This window comes from Myotis yumanensis, unplaced genomic scaffold (assembly GCF_028538775.1).
Source record: "Myotis yumanensis isolate MYYU_CA2020_CCGP unplaced genomic scaffold, mMyoYum1.0.hap1 SCAF_1, whole genome shotgun sequence".
Lineage (NCBI taxonomy): Eukaryota > Metazoa > Chordata > Mammalia > Chiroptera > Vespertilionidae > Myotis > Myotis yumanensis.
In genome coordinates this window covers 225,657,816-225,674,546 of record NW_027223752.1, presented here as the reverse complement: position 1 = coordinate 225,674,546, position 16,731 = coordinate 225,657,816, and the positions used below count along the sequence as shown (strand labels likewise).

Below are 16,731 nucleotides of genomic sequence, written 5' to 3'. Positions count from 1 at the left end.
ACCCGTCATCCCCAACGCTCAAAGCAGGGGAGGTTTCTTGTCGCGTGCCGCGCCCCGCCCACCAATGCCCGCGCCCCGCCCACCAATGCCCGCGCCACGCCCACCGACGCCCGCGCCACGCCCACCGACGCCCCGGCTCTTACGCGGCAGGCGTAGGCGCGCGGCGGGGCGGGACCACCCATGGGCGGGAACCTGCCCCGCCGCAAGGTAGTGAGGTGGCTTCAGTCCGACCCAGCTGCTCCCGTGTCCCCGCGATGCCGAGGCCAGATCCTTACACCCCGCCTCTCTGAGCGGGTCTCGGCGCGGAAAGCACAGAGGGGTGCCATGGCGGAGTCCCCCGAGCCCGGGCAGTTGGCGGCCGCGGGCGGCGCTCTCCTGGACGGCGAGGACGAGGAGCGCGAGCCGCTGCTGCCGCGGATCGCCTGGGCCCAGCCGCGGAAGAGCGCCCCGGGGACCGCCGTGAGGATGGTCGAGGCTGCCGGGAAGGAGGGCGCGGCCTCTCTCAGCACCATCGACCAGGACGTGCTGTTCGGGCCCAACGAATCGCCCCGCTGTTCCTCCCTGGACTTGGGGCTCCCGAGGAGCTCGCCCACCCTCCCGGACTTCGGCCGCTCCCTGGGTTCAGGTGGGACTCGGCTCTCCCGTTCTCCCCGCGACCCCCCTAGGCCGCCGGTCGCCGCTCCAGGCCCCCCCGCCTGCCCCCGGCTCTGTTCTCCGTGTCACACTAGCACTTGTCTGGGAGGAAAGGCAGGTGGCCGGGCATCCCGCCCGGGACCCAGGCCGGGACCGACCGCTGCTCGGACCTGGGCGCCTTCCTGGCCTCTCTCTCCTGCTCCCGCGCGTGCTGCCCCTTTCCCAGGGGCTGTGGGCGGCTTCGCCTAGCAGTGGTTCTCAACCTTCTGGCCCTTTAAATACAGTTCCTCATGTTGTGACCCAACCATGAAATTATTTTCGTTGCTACTTCATCACTGTAATGTTGCTGCTGTTATGAATCGTCATGTAAATATCTGCTATGCAGGATGGTCCCTGGCGACCCCTGTGAAAGGGTCGTTGGACCGCCAAAGGGGTCGCGACCCACAGGTTGAGAACCGCTGGGCGGGCTGTGGTTGTTCCCAACTCTGATCCCCGAGCCCTCCCTGGAGAGTGAGCCTAAACGTTTAGAATCAGACACTGAAGGAAGCTCGACAAACACCGTAAAGTGACCTAAGTTGTTGGCTCAAAGTTTGGACTTGAGTTTTGGGTTAAGAACCCTGAACCATCAGGAAAGTTCCCCGAGTTGGGAACTTGCAAGATGGTGCGGTAAAGGATGGCCCGTTGCCCCTGGGACGCGTTTCGAAAGCTTTTGCTGTTGAATGTTACTGTTATTGTGACGTTCGCCAGAGGGGGCAGAGGCCGTTGAATTTCTGTTCCTACTCTCTCTCCTGCAGTGTTTTTTTTCTTGCGTCATTTTCTATTTACCTGAAGAAGAAGAAAACATTTTCATTATTAAGCGGACTGACAGCCGTAGGTGAAAAGCAGGTAACTGAAATGAGGTTGAAAGTTAGTAAAATGTAGGGACCCTACTGCAGGCACAGATATTCATTCATAAAGCAAGTTTTGGGGCATGTCGAGAGTAGACTGGTAAGAGTCCTAGCTAAAGATGAGACAAGCTGGCTTGTAAAATTGTGTTAACACCTGTGTGCTAGTGGTTAGGATGGTTTACATGAGACAGTGTGTGCACTAGGCCTGGAGTATCGCTCCATACAGGAGAGCTTAAAAAAGTAAAAATAGTTTTCATTAATACTGCTGTTTTTCCGGAATCGTTAGATTTTACCTCTGCTGCTGCTACTACATTAATGGGCCTTCTACATTATGAAGAATTTTAGATAGAATAGGTCAGTGGTCGGCAAACTCATTAGTCAACAGAGCCAAATATCAACAGTACAACGATTGAAATTTCTTTTGAGAGCCAAATTTTTTAAACTTAAACTATATAGGTAGATACATTGTTATGAACTTAATTAGGGTACTCCTAAGGCTTAGGAAGAGCCACACTCAAGGGGCCAAAGAGCCGCATGTGGCTCGAGAGCCGCAGTTTGCCAACCACGGGAATAGGTTATTTAAATTGCAGTTGAACTTAAGAGTCAACATGTTCTAGATCAGTGGTTCTCAACCTTCCTAATGCCGCGACCCTTTAATACAGTTCCTCATGTTGTGGTGACCCCCAATTTCATTGTTACAAGTTGAACATAATTAAAGCATAGTGATTAATCACAAAACAATATGTAATTATATATGTGTTTTCCGATGGTCTTAGGCAACCCCTGTGAAAGGGTCGTTCGACCCCCAAAGGGGTCGAGACCCACAGGTTGAGAACCGCTGTTAAATAAATCAGAGCGGCCTGAGGGAAGCAGACTTTCCAATTCAAGGGTTATACTAACCATAAAGCTTTAGCAAACTGGTTCGAAGATGCAGGTCGGCTATCATCATAACGTTAGCTAATGGATGTATTGACAGTACAGCATTTAACAGAACAAACATGAAGTTGGAACCACATCACAAATGGACCCACATTCACCTAGCTACACTGGTAGTTTGGGTATATATTACGTAGAATCCAGTCTGTGAAGTAACTTAAGACGCGTGTGGTTAGCTTGCCTTTTTCTACCCCAAAGTTACCTGTGTAGCTATATTTTAAGAGCCTAAAACCTTAAAAGTGCATTTATTCTGTGAAAGTGAGGTTTTCTAAATAATATTAAGGCTAGTAAAAGTAAAAAGGGGCATAACGTACTAGTATTCTGAGTACGTTTATCCCCCTTTTTACTTTTTAAATGGTAATAACTTCTATCACAGTTTATGGTTTAAGATCTTTTTGTGTATACTTCATTAAATCTCACTATAGCACTGCAAGTTAGTTATTCACCCCCGTCCCTGTCACGAGGATTGAAGATGAATAAAACTGTACTGACTAGTAGTTATAGAACCTCAGAGGTCAGCCACAGTTAAGTATCCAGGAAGTGGTAAAGCCAGGCCTGAGCCTGGTTCTTCAGGTCCTGCATATTTTTTCCATTTTGCTGTGCATCCCCAAGTGTTATAAAATAGTTGTTACTTTTGGTTGTTTATTATGGAGGTCTTATTTTAATGCATTTAAAAGTAGTTTGGAATTGTAAAAGTTATTTTACAAATTTTAAACCAGTCTTCTAAAAAATTTATGATGGAGTAATTTAACTAGATTTTTAAGTTTAGTTATTTTTCAGTGAGTACGTTAACTTCCTTTGTCCTTTCCATCCATTTTCCACGAAGCCACCTCTTTAGTTTCAATAAATTCTTGCCTGTAGATTAATAGTAGCATAATTTATGACTATCCTGTTTATGTAATTTGTGTACTTTAGTGAAGGATGTCATATATCTCATCTTTAACAAGGCATTTGACAAAGTCTAGAACCAGCATAAACCAGTGTCGTTGGATCAGTGTCAAAGTAGAAGGATTAGTGTCGTTCCTTGTTCTAATTGTCATTTTAATCAGTGAATTGGAGAGTAATAAAGGTGGTAATAACTAATACCTTCATAACAGTAAATGCAGCGTATCCTATATAATAGGGTAATATGCAAATTGACCCTAATGGCAGAACAAACACTCTACCAGTCACTATGAGGCGCACTGACCACCTCTTGGTCCCCTTCCTCAGCTGGCAGGCTCTGATCGCCCAATGGCGAACAGGGAACTGGGGGTGGGTGGCGGGGAACACGGATGGCACCAGACTGAGGCCCCCACCCCATCAGTCGCCCCACACACAGAGGGCAACCCGCAGCGGGGGCAGGGCCACCGGGTGGGAGGAAATGGCCAACCTCTCGGTTCCTCCCCCTGGCTGGCAGGCTCCAATCACCTGATGGCAAACGGGAACTGGGGGTGGGTGGCAGCGAAGGGCGGGGCCAGCTGTGGACAGCCGGGGAAGATGGCCCTGATCGCAGGCCAGGCCTAGGGACTGTACCCGAGCACGAATTTCATGCGCCAGGCCTCTAGTAGTTCTATATACATCATATATTACTCATAACCGCCCCTATGAAGTGAGTACTATTTTTTATTCTCATTTTAAGGAAGCAGAGACAGATGAAGTGACTTCTCCAAGGTCCCAGTTAACACAAACGAGGAGCACATACCAGTTTTGTTAGAGAGCCTAACAATTAAGAGAACAGTGGTAGAATTCACAAAGAGCTACTAAAGTAAAAGCAAATGTGTGTTTATAAGCCATTAAATGATTCATGGTGGCTTATAAATGTAGGAACAAAATAAAATCATTTAAAAGTAAGGACACATTTTTATGTATTATAGAAGTGAACACTTGAAACCTATATGATCTTATTAACCAATGTTGCCCCAATAAATTTAATAAAAAATAAATAAAAGTAAGGAGAAAAGATGAGAATGGGAAATAAGGATAATAAATTACATAAAATGAAGGCTGGATAAGTACACAAAATGCACATCAGGTATTTGATGCAGGCAGCCCACAAATTTGATTTTCAGATTACCGAGCAGCCAACTTGAGAGAAATATAATCACTGAGCCCATACAAGTTAAAACAAAGATTGTTTGAACAAAAACAAAAGTGACAAATGATAACCTATCATGTATTCTCTTGGAGAAGAGACTATATGTTGAATAATACCTTTATAATAAAAGTGATTGATTTTATACTATTCCTTATAACTTCCCTCAAGCCCATTTCAATAGAAGTAATTCTAGGGGGTGGTGCTATCAGTATTTCTGGATCTAGATTCAAGATGCTGATAATTTGGCTTAATTTAGAAGAAGTTATTAGAAAAGTAGAAGTTCTATGTGTCTGATCAATTCTCCAAAACTGAGCTTTTTTTGAAAGGTAGTAAGCAATTGTGTGTTGGAGATTATTCCAGTAATAAGAATAAATCTATTCTTTATTTTCCATTTATTGCAGAGATTCAGCATTCATGAAATGTTTGAGTGCCTACTGGGTACTAGTAGAAATGGAGGCCTTGGGAAATCAAATGGATATCTGGTCATCAGCCTTGTCCCCTGTAGCTTTGTAGCCTAATGGAGGAATTGGTCAATTAAAACAAATAGTTTTAATAGATGAAATCAGTGCTTGGATGGGGCAAGCTGAGGGTTCCATTAAGCTATGCCCTAGATTTTAGGGTCATGGGAAGACTTAGCTGAGGAAGTTGCATCTCATATGAGAACTAAAGGATGAATAGCACTGAGGCAGGGTTCAGGTCACCAAACTTGTGAACCTAATAATGATTACTCTAGCACCTAAATAATACATTTATTCAATTCAGTATTAAGTATCATCTCTTCAGGGATACATAGTGAACAATAAAGACAAAGTTCCTTGCTTCCTTCTTAGGGATTTTCATGGGGTAGATAAGAATTATTTGGAATTAGCATATCAATTGTATAGCCATGACTGAAATACTTAGATGACTTTTTTAAAATATGGAATGCTTCACGAATTTTTGAGTCATCCTTGCGCAGGGGCCATGCTAATCTGCATTGTTCCAATTTTAGTGTACGTGCCGCCGAAGCGAACACAGATGACTTATTCTTTTAAGTAAGATAAATATACCCCCTAGAGTAGACCTTTTTGTAGTATTTTTCTTAGCACAAACATTTAAAAATTAGTAAATAACAGTATTATTTCTGTCTGAATTAAGGCAAATTTTAAATTAAGAAAAGTTTATGTTTTGAATTTTTATAATCTTGGATGCATATAATGGCAATTAATTCATTCTGTAAGTGTGTATTTAGTGGCTGTTATGTTCCAGGAACTTTAAAAGTGCTGGACATTGGCGGTGAAAAATTCTTGTCTTCTTGGAGCTCACAAATAAGTAAATTATACGTTAAGTGATAAGAAATTAAAGTGGAGGTTAAGGGAGATTGGGTAGCATCTTGGGGACCATTATAAGGACTCGTACTTTTTCTTCAAGTGAGACAAGAAACCGTTGTGCTGTTTTGTACAAAGGAGTGATATGATCTGATTTATTTTAAAAGGATTGCTATAGCTTCTCTGTTGAATATGAAAAGGGCATGGGTGAAAGGAAGACTAGTTAGGAGACTTGTAATAACATAGGTGAGAGTTGATAATGACTTGATTCACGTGGTGGAAATAGAGATGATGAGAGGTGGTTGGATTCTGGATATTTATTAAAGGCCAATCTTCTGATACAGTAACATTGGGAATTTATTGCTGATGGATTGGATGTGGGGGGTGAGAGAAATGATCCAGTAGAGAGGGAAATTTTGATGCAGGGATGAATTACTGAAGAAATGTTCTGGAGTAGTCCCTAAGATAGGGTCTAGTACACAAAGTGGAAGAGTTGATCTTAGAGCTTGGACAATTCACTGTAGTGGTAGATGAATGGATAGGACGTGGGTGGGTATACATGGTGCTGAGGGCTAATGATAATTTTTCTGATTGCTTCTCTTTTCTTAGTGAAATAGGAAGCTAGATCAACTGCTGAGAGAGGAGGTGTTGGGAATTTGAGGAGAGGAGAGTATGTTCAGAACAGTGGGAGAGTCTATGGACCAGGGGAGTTGCCTTAGTTCAGGCTGCTATAACAAAATAGCATAAACTGGGTGGCTTAACCAACAGACATTTACTCCTCTCAATTCTGGAGTCTGGGAAGTCCAAGATAAGGGAACCAGCAGAGTCATATTCTGATGAGGGCTCTCTCCCTCGCTTGCAGATGGTCACCTTCTCATTGTATCCTCACATGGCAGAGGGAAAGGGAGAGAGAGAGCTCTGTGCACTAATCTCTTTATGGAGGCCCTATCCTCATGACCTCATCTAAACCGAATTACCTCTGAAAGGCCAATCTTCTGATACAGTAACATTGGGAATTAGGGTTTCCTAAACAGCATGATACCCACCTGAAGTTTGCGGTGATGGATTTCAAGTGAGACCAGGCATTGTGTTTGTGTGTGTTTCTCTTGTCAAGTTCAGCTCTCTGAACCTAGGCTTGGTGAGCTGACAGTTGGGTTTAACCAGGATTGGGGGTTTTCCAGGTGACCTGATGAGAGCAAAGAGAAAGAGAGTGATTATATGATGATTGACCCAAATTTAAGCTGACCAAGGAGGGAAATAAAGGCATAAAGGAGGTGAAAATCAGTGGCAACATGCTAGGTCACTGCTTTGTAGGTCTCAGTGAGGTGGACGAATTTGGGGGCTCAGGGTACCAGAGAGAGTGAATTAGGAAGATATAAGGTGCTTGAAATTTTAAGTATGGAGAGATTATAGGTATTGGTAATAACAAATCTAAGGTGTGACCTTGCAGTTGGAGACAGGTAGAATGGAAAACAAAATCACTGAAGAGAGGAGTTCAGAGTATTGTGCATAGTACTGTGATTAATCCAATAGGGATCTTGTGTTCCATGTGTCATTACCTGAAGCTTAAAGAGAAGTGGGGGTAGAGAGGGGAAAAGGGATGATCAAAGCAGCCTATATAATAATTATATTTTTATACTTTCTTTTTTTTTTTTTTTTTTTTTTTTTTTTTTTTTTTTTTTTCTAGCCAGGTTCTATCTTTATTGTCCTGTTACATCAGCCTTCAGTTGATCAGCAGCCTAGTCAGGACCTATAGCCAGGATTTCCAGCCAAAGTTCTGGTCGGAGCTCTGGTTAGGAACTGATGAGGTTCTGATCTATATTTTTATACTTTCATGTCCTGGTGCTATTAGCCTGATCCAATATTACAGGTTCATATCATGAGCATTTTCTTAGCTGGTCTTTCTTCTTCTTCATGTGCTATATTAACATTGATTTTTCTCAATGCAGTAAATGTTGGTTCTTCTGAGTTGAATTCATTCTTGGATGATCCAGGGTTTGCTGATACTGTATCGAAAGCAGAGCAAGCAATAGAATTTGGAGTTCTTCCAGAAAGAATCTCTCAAGGTTCAAGTGGAAGTTACTTTGTGAAGGATCCTAAGAGGGTGAGAATTTCACAAACTTAATACATATAACATAAATTTTGGAAAACACTAATTTAAATGTGAAGTGATTGTGAGTTTCTGAAGATATTTTCTTAGTAAATCTGATTGCACCTTCTTTTTAGAAGTAAAGATCAGGTTTTGTGGGTGTGTGATTTTTTTTCTCTATTGTTTTAACATTTGGTTTCTATCATTTATTGAAATGTTTGAAATCTACTTACTTTCAGCTGTAGATTTATTGAGTATCATAAGTCCTTACCTTACAGTAGTCTATAACCCTTTTAGCCAAGCAAAGTAGAAGTTTAAACTTTCAAAATCTGTTTAATGGCATTTCCAAGTTGCTTGATTTTTTTCAAAGATTTATTTTACGCTAGGAATATTTTTTCCTCACATTACAACCAGAGAAGGAGCCTGGGAAGTTTGAAGTTTGAAGGAATTAGAAAGTGAAATGAATCAAAGTAGAATTCTAGGGCAGAAAAGAGAAGCTGATATGGGACTTCGTTCCACTTAGTCTAGAATTTTTCCAGTACCGATGTTATCATTTATAAAAACTTTCTGAATGATGCATAGCCAGCAGTTCCTTTTTTTAGAAGGAATAGAGATTATAATTTCATCCAGATGTTTTTTTTGCAAAGATCGAAGTTATATTTAAAATAAAGTCTTTTTTGAGCTTTAAGTATATAGGTAATGTCAATCTCAATCTTTATTCCAACTTTGATTCCTCAATTTGTTCTTGTTGACTTTCTTACTAGTGGTTTAGACTTTTTTCATTATAAAGCAATTACATACTTAAAATTATAGTAAGATTTTTATTTCTTATCTAAGGTTAATTCAGCCCTTAAATTTAATATGAATATATTTTATCAGACCAGTAGTAAAGAGAGACTATTAGATTTCCATGAGCAATTTTTTTTTAAATGAGAAAATTTACTTAAAATTGGTTCATAAAAAAATAATTGGAAAAAAGATTAGGGTCAGAGAATCTGACAATATAGATGTTTACTATAGCCCAGGGGTGGGCAAACTTTTTGACTCGAGGGCCACAATGGGTTCTTAAACTGGACTGGAGGGCCGGAACAAAAGCATGGATGGAGTGTTTGTGTGAACTAATATAAATTCAAAGTAAACATCATTACATAAAAGGGTACGGTCTTTTTTTTTTTTTTTTTTTTTAGTTTTATTCATTTCAAACGGGCCGGATCCGGCCCGCGGGCCATAGTTGGCCCACGGCTGCTATAGTCTGTCATTACCTTCATATTTTATCTTTGTCATCTGTGTAGAGAACACATTTTGTCATTAGATTTATTAATTTAACATGATTGAATGCCTGCCATGTGTCAAGTACTGTTCTGAGTTCTTGGGATACAGTTCTAAGACAGTTCCTGCCCTTTTAGCATATACATTAAGTGGGAAAAGTAGGTAGTAAACAAAATAACATAATTTGGATATTTAACAGATACTGAATAATAACTGTTTGATCTAGATCAGTAGTTTTCACACATTTTAAAATCAGTGAAATCTTTTAATAAGTTGGAAGGCCAGTAATATAAAACAAGAGGCATGGAAGTCTGTCTGGTTAATTGTTATGAGGTCTTGGAGCCCTGGCCTCACCTCCCCTCTCACCTTCCCCAGGGTTTCTCAAGAGCACAGTTTGAAAACCACTAGCCCCAAGGATTATTGATTTTAGACTGTTGAATGAGAATGAATGTAAAAATGTGATTGGAACTAAATCCCTTAATATCTAAGGGTTTTATGTCCAAGTCTGTGTTGGGAAGATTTATCAGAATGAACTTTATGGATTATTATCTCTATATTAGAAGTCTAATAAAATTTTCTACTTTTTTCCCCTATAGAAAACTATTGGTGTGTTTAAACCCAAATCGGAAGAGCCTTATAGTCAACTGAATCCAAAATGGACCAAATATATTCATAAGGTCTGCTGCCCTTGCTGCTTTGGCAGAGGCTGCTTGGTTCCTAACCAGGGATACCTTTCTGAAGCTGCTGCCTCCCTAGTGGATGAAAAGCTTCATCTGGGCATTGTACCAAAAACAAGGGTAAAGGAGAATTTGTTTTTAAGCATGGACTTTGGTTCTCTGAACATATTTCTAATGACAGAGCCTAAAATTGAACTCCCTTTTTTGGTAATTCAGAGTCATGAGGGACTAACAAATCGATTCTAGTGTAGAGCCACTAAGTGCTCAAGGGAATGAATGTCTCTTGCACACATGAGCTGAGATGATGCTAACAAAAGAGGAAAAAGAACTAGTTTTTAAAAAGCAGGTAAAGATCAGGGATCTAGAAATTCTGTTAAAAGTAGAGATAACTAATGTGCTCAAAAGACTGTTTTTCCTTAGAAACTTCCTCAAAATATTCATTCCTAATTGTACATTTCAAGACTGTTACTTCTTTCTCCCACTGGCTAATTTTAGGCTGCTTCTCTCAGAGAGAAAGATGTGCCATTTAATTGACTGCAAAATCCCTTAGCCTTTCTATTTTAGATTCTCTGAGGCATTTCGTATAGGATTAAAATTGGCTAATTTATAGTATTCAAGTGAGTTTCATAATGTATATGAATATAAATACTATTATGCAAATTCTGATAACTATTTTTCTAAACCATATGTTTCTAGGTGGTTTGGCTTGGCAGTGAGACATTTAACTACAGTACAATTGACCGTGCAAAAGCTAGAGGCAAAAAGTATGCTTTAGAGAAAGTGCCAAAAGTAGGTAGAAAATTTCACCGAATAGGACTCCCTCCGAAGGTAAGTTACTGTGATAAGCTTTATTTGGGGGCCAATTCAGCACTTATTACCTGAGCTCCATGTGCTAGCTATTGTGCTGTGGGCTGCGGATAGAATAGTAAAGAAAACAATTTTTTCATCTTCAAAGAGCTTTATAGTAAAGAAGCAGTCTCAATGCAAAATAGTAAGTGCCGGGAACTCAGAATAGAGGAGGGATATGTAACCTATTTTGGAGGATTAGCGAATGTTTGCAAGAGGAGGTTGCATCTATAGGTTTATAAAATAATGGCTAGAGCACAGATTCAGAGTCAAACTTAGATTTCACTCCCAGCCTCTCTATCAGTTAGCTCTGAGACCTGAGGGTAGTTCCTTACTCTCCTAGCCCCAGTTTCTATAAAATGGGGGAATGATCGAACCTACTTCTTAGGGTTGTGAGGATAAAATGAAGAGATTTCTGTCAAGTACTTGGTATAGTCCTAGCACATACAAAAGTAAATGGTAGTAACTATGTTTACTCACTACATACTAGCTTTTGGTTTTTCTTACCACTTTTAAATAAAACTAAGGGATGATTAGCAGCTAGCTAAGCAACGGTGGGAAGGGTTAATGAGAAAGGTATATTAGAAAAAGATCTAGGGGTTTTTTGTTTGTTTGTTTGACCTGCAGTCTTGTTGTTACAGCTGTGCATTTATCTAGATCAGTGGTTCTCAACCTTCCTAATGCCGCGACCCTTTAATACAGTTCTTCATGTTGTGGTGACCCCCAATTTCATTGTTACAAATTGAATATGATTAAAGCATAGTGATTAATCACAAAAACAATATGTAATTATACATGTGTTTTCCGATGGTCTTAGGCGACCCCTGTGAAAGGGTTGTTCGACCCCCAAAGGGTTCACGACCCACAGGTTGAGAACCGCTGATCTAGATAAAAGAATTCGAATAGAAATTCATGGTCAGTCTAACTTATTTTTAAAATTGTACTCCAAGTAAGCAAGGAGTTGGAAAAATTTTACAAAGCCTGTTACTCCTTGGATATGCTGAAATAAATGTGACTAAAAAAGAATATTATTTACATATTTATGACTACTAGGACTTAATTATCAGTGCTTTAGAGAAAACCTTTAGGAAATCATTAAAATTTCATGCCAACAAGAAGACCATAAATTGTTAAGAAAGGGTAAAAAATAGATTTTCTTTGTGGTGATTTGTTTGTATTTATGAGGCCAACTAGGTCACCCCTTATCTGTGTGTTGTGTGCTATTTATTTATTTATTAAATATGTTTTTATTGATTTCTGAGAGAGGAAGGGAAAGGGAGAGAGAGAGATAGAAACATCAATGTGAGAGAAACATCAATTGGCTGCCTTCCGCATGCCCCCACTGGGATCGAGCCTGCAACCTGGACATGTGCCCTGACTGGGGATTGAACTAGTGACCTCCTGGTGCATGGGGTTGATGCTCAACCACTAAGCCACACACAGGCTGGGCTGTTGTGTGCTATTTAAATTTGTATTTCCTTTAATGTTAACAAGAATAATTTTAGTGGTAGAAATGCTTTTTATCCTAAAATAGCTGCTATGCTCCTTGAACATTTTTTATGTGCTATGTATTCTTTTTTTGTTGTTGTTGTTAAAATATATTTTATTGATTTTTTTACAGAGAGGAAGGGAGAGGGATAGAGAGTTAGAAACATCGATGAGAGAGAAACATCGATCAGCTGCCTCCTGCACACTCCCCACTGGGGATGTGCCCGCAACCAAGGTACATGCCCTTGACTGGAATCGAACCCGGGACCGTTGAGTCCGCAGGCCGATGCTCTATCCACTGAGCCAAACCAGTCAGGGCTGTGCTATGTATTCTTTATGTGATTATTTAGCATTAGTGTGTAAGAATAGTGTTCTTGATAAATATGGCTTATCTAAATTAGTGTTAACTCTTCTATTTTTCTTGTTGTGTTTATATATTTTATGATACTGCTGGAGAAATTTAAAAAATAATCCCTTCGTTCTTGTACTTTCTTTTCTAACTATAGTTCTTAAAATTATAGATTGGTTCCTTTCAGTTATTTGTTGAAGGTTACAAGGAGGCCGAATTTTGGCTTAGGAAATTTGAAGCTGACCCTTTGCCTGAGAATACTAGAAAACAATTTCAGTCGCAATTTGAAAGATTAGTGATTTTGGATTACATCATCAGAAATACAGGTATTAAAGTTCTCTCGTTTGTTCAGTCAAATCTTGTTAGCTTTCCAACTGTATTCAACTCCTGTCATCCAAATCAAAGACATCAAGGTTTTGATGCAGAAGTCTTGAGGCCACTTTTTCTTTATCTGCCTTCGAAAAGAGAGATGCAGTTGGTCCTGACCCGTTTGGCAGAATTGGAGATCCTGATTCAAAGCAGGCTCCTGTCCTGGTGATCATGATCAGTTTCTATCCATAGTGTGGTGTTTCTTGGCAGCTGGACAGAGCCAGTTATCAGAAATGCTGTCTGCATAATATGAATAATTAAAACTTGATTGTATAAATTATTTTAGATGCTTATTTTGATTGTAGATAACTTAGTATAGCCTATAAATACATTAAACTCTTAATTTTTTATGCACTGGAAGGGAGCAGTGATGTAGGTAATGTAACACAGTGGTTTCCAAATGTGGTCCTTGGCCTACAAGGTCAGTGTTATGTGGGGACTTGTTACACGTGCATCTTCTAGTAGCCCACCCCAGACCTACTGGCACAGAAACTGCATGCCGGGGCCAGAAGTTTGTATTTTAACAAGTCTTCCAGGTAATTCTGCTGCACTCTGAAGTTTGAGAACCACAGGTTCAAATAGTCACTCGTTTATATTGATTTCTCAAAAAATAATATGTACTTTTCTAGATTTAAAATCTTAATTAATATGGTTTTAGGTTAAAGTTAAAATTAGTGTAGAGTCTAGAATACTCGTGTATAGACATTAGGTGAGAGTATTACCATCTCCTGGTAATGGGGTTAGATGCTTTTTCTTTCTAAGGCAGAGAAAAATTATCCCTGATTTTAATAACCTTGATTTAATAGCTTTGACCATCATTGTATCTACCTCATAGAGTGGTTATGAGAATTAAATGAATTAATATATGTTGCCCAACCTGTGTGGCTCAGTGGTTGAGCGTATGAACCAAGAGGTCATAGTTCAGTTCCTTGTCAGGGCACATGCCTGCATTTCAGGCTTAATCCCCAGTAGGGGGTGTGCAGGAGGCAGCCAGTCGATTTTCTATCATCATTGATGTTTCTATCTCTCTGTCCCGCTCCCTTCCTCTCTGAAGTCAATAAAATATATATGCATGTTAAGCACTAGCAAAATATCTGGCACAGAGTAAATGCACATAAATGTTAGCTAACATTTTTTAATTTGTAACATTTTTGTTGTGTTAATTAGAGCTTTAATATATAAATATATGTCACAGATAACCAATGACAGTTGAAAATCAAGAAGTGACTGACTATATTTTTCCCCTTGATATTAAGCTATGATACCCATTAAAAAAAAGTAACAGATTTTTGTTTTGTTTTGTTTTATTTTTGCTGTTTTGAAAGACAGGGGAAATGATAATTGGTTAATCAAATATGAAAAGAAGAAAAATGGAAAGGAAATTAAGGTAAGGAGACTTAAAAAGAATACATACATATATATGTGTACACACACACACAATCAATTTCTGTAAAAGATTCCTTGAAGTTATTCTTCGTAATTTTCTCATTTCCTTCACTCAGATCCTTGGTTTTTATCTCCTTTTTCTGTGTTTTATTTTTCTTCATCTTTTTTCTTATTTTCCCTTGTTTATACTAGTATTTTTTAAATTCTGTTCTTTTTAAATATCTCCATGCAACTTTATTTTTTTATGCTGCATTAGAATAGAATGATACCATATTGGTACCATACTTATTATAGAGCTTGAGAATTTTTTGTAGGACCAGTTTTATTTTGCTTTTATGTAATAAAGGCTTCTGGTATTTTGGGTCATGTTTATATATTACTAATTCACTTCTTTCTCTGAGTCTTATGAATCATTATTAGGACATATAGTACTATGGAATATGTGTGCTTTACCTGTGCATCATATACATTGAACTTAAAAAAATGTACTACTTATATAAGAATCTGGGTTTAGTGTACACATAATAGACTGCATAGACCCATAATACCATCAGAAGGATAGAATTTAGATAAATTTTTGTCGACTTTGACAAAAGTTTTAAATATTTACATAATTTTAAATACTTGGATAAGAGATATTTTCAGAATAGTTTTACTGGTTTAAAGCAGTCTATACATTTGAGAAAGTTCCAACTAGTTAAAAAAATAATTCCTCCAATACTTATAATCTGTGTTCTCATCACTTAAAGCCATGGCATCACTCTAGAAAGTTTCTATTTTTTTTAGTGTTTATCAAAGAAATTTAAAACTTCATAGTCTTAGTACTTAGCAATAAAAAGAACAAACTCAATATAGGCAATAATGTGGATGAATCTCAAAATCGTGCTGAGTGAAAGAAGCAGTGAAAGAAGCTGCACACAGCCCTAGCCGGTTTGGTTCAGTGGATAGAGTGTCAGCCTGCAGACTGAAAGGTCCCGGGTTCGACTCCGGTCAAAGGTACATGCTTGGGTTGCGGGCTCGACCCCCAATAGGGGACGTGCAGGCGGCAGCCGATCAATGATTCTCTCTGTTTCTATTTCTCTCTCCCTCTCCATTCCTTCCTCTCTGAAATCAATAAAAATAACAAAATAAAAAACTGAGTGAAGAATTTTAAAAAAATTAAAAAAAAAAAAAAAGAAAGAAGCTGCACACAAAGGGAACGTACTGTCTGATTCCAGTTTATAAAACTCCAAAGAGAGCAAACTAAATTCCTATGGCAGAAAGCAGACTGTGATTGTCTGGGGTGGGTAGAGGGAAGGAGGGACTGCAAAGGGACACAAGGAACTTTTGGGTGAAGGTTTCACATCTATTAGTGCTTAACAAATTGTACACTTAATATGTGAAGTTTATATTATGTGTGAATTATACCTCAAAAGAGTTGTAAGCAGAAAAAATGATAGAAATAAAAATAAATGTCAGTTATAGCAGAAATGGGTTTAAAATACAGACTTAAATATACATATTTATATTGGTATATCTTGAGCAATTAGATTTTACTGAAGACTTCATTATTTTGCTTTTAAGTATTTTGTGCATTTTCAGTAAGATATTTGATATAAACTAAAGGAAATAAACCTGACATATATCACACAAACCTTTACTCTAATACTTTTAAATTTTTAAAAATATTTATTTAATTTATTGGGGTGACATTGCTTAATAAAATTATATAGGTTTCAGGTGTACAATTCTATAATAAATCATCTGTATATTGTATTGTGTGTTTACCACCCCACTTCAAGAATCCTTCATCACCATTTATTCTCCCTTTACCCTCTTCACCTACTGCTAACTCCCTTTCCCTCTAGTAGTAATCATACTGTTGTCTGTGTCTATGAGGTTATTTTGTTTGTTTGTTTGTTTGGTTGGTTGGTTTTTTGTTGTTTTTTTTGCTTAATCCCTTCACCTTTTATACCCAGCCTCCCAACCCCTCTCCCCTCTTGATAGCTGTCAGTTTGTCCTCTAGCTATAAGTTCGTGTTTTTTTTTTTTAATTTATTTTTTTTATTGCTTAAAGTATTACAAAGAGTATTACATATGTCTCCTTTTTTTTTTCTCCCCTTGACCTTCCCCTGGCCTCCCCTATTCCCCAGTGTCTTGTGTCCATTGGTTATGCTTATATGCATGCATACAAGTCCTTCGGTTGATCTCTTACACCACTCCTTCACTCCCCCCTACCGCCAAACCTCCCCGGACTTCCCACTGTAGTTTGACAGTCTGTTCAATGTTGCTTTGCCTCTGTATCTATTTTTGTTCATCAGTTTATAATGGTCTTAATTATCCATAAATGAGTGAGATCATGTGGTATTTTTCTTTCATTGACTGGCTTATTTCACTTAGCATAATGCTCTCCAGTTCCATCCATGCTGTTGTAAATGGT

At 39.0% G+C, this 16,731-nt stretch overlaps 1 protein-coding gene and 1 pseudogene across 1 annotated transcript in view; one reads left to right on the top strand and one right to left on the bottom strand.

Annotated features, from left to right (window-relative positions):
- The first annotated feature begins 229 nt into the window (after nt 1-229).
- The window catches only part of PI4K2B (phosphatidylinositol 4-kinase type 2 beta), a 30,718-nt gene continuing 14,216 nt past the window's right edge, over nt 230-16,731 (top strand). Inside the window, exons 1-6 of the mRNA XM_070398521.1 lie at nt 230-625; nt 7,790-7,944; nt 9,795-9,995; nt 10,572-10,703; nt 12,731-12,884; nt 14,253-14,314. Coding sequence (XP_070254622.1) covers nt 325-625; nt 7,790-7,944; nt 9,795-9,995; nt 10,572-10,703; nt 12,731-12,884; nt 14,253-14,314 — 1,005 coding nt within the window. The 5' untranslated portion in view covers nt 230-324. The remainder of the gene's footprint in view (nt 626-7,789; nt 7,945-9,794; nt 9,996-10,571; nt 10,704-12,730; nt 12,885-14,252; nt 14,315-16,731) is intronic.
- On the bottom strand, nt 5,447-5,546 carry LOC139000106 (U6 spliceosomal RNA; annotated as a pseudogene).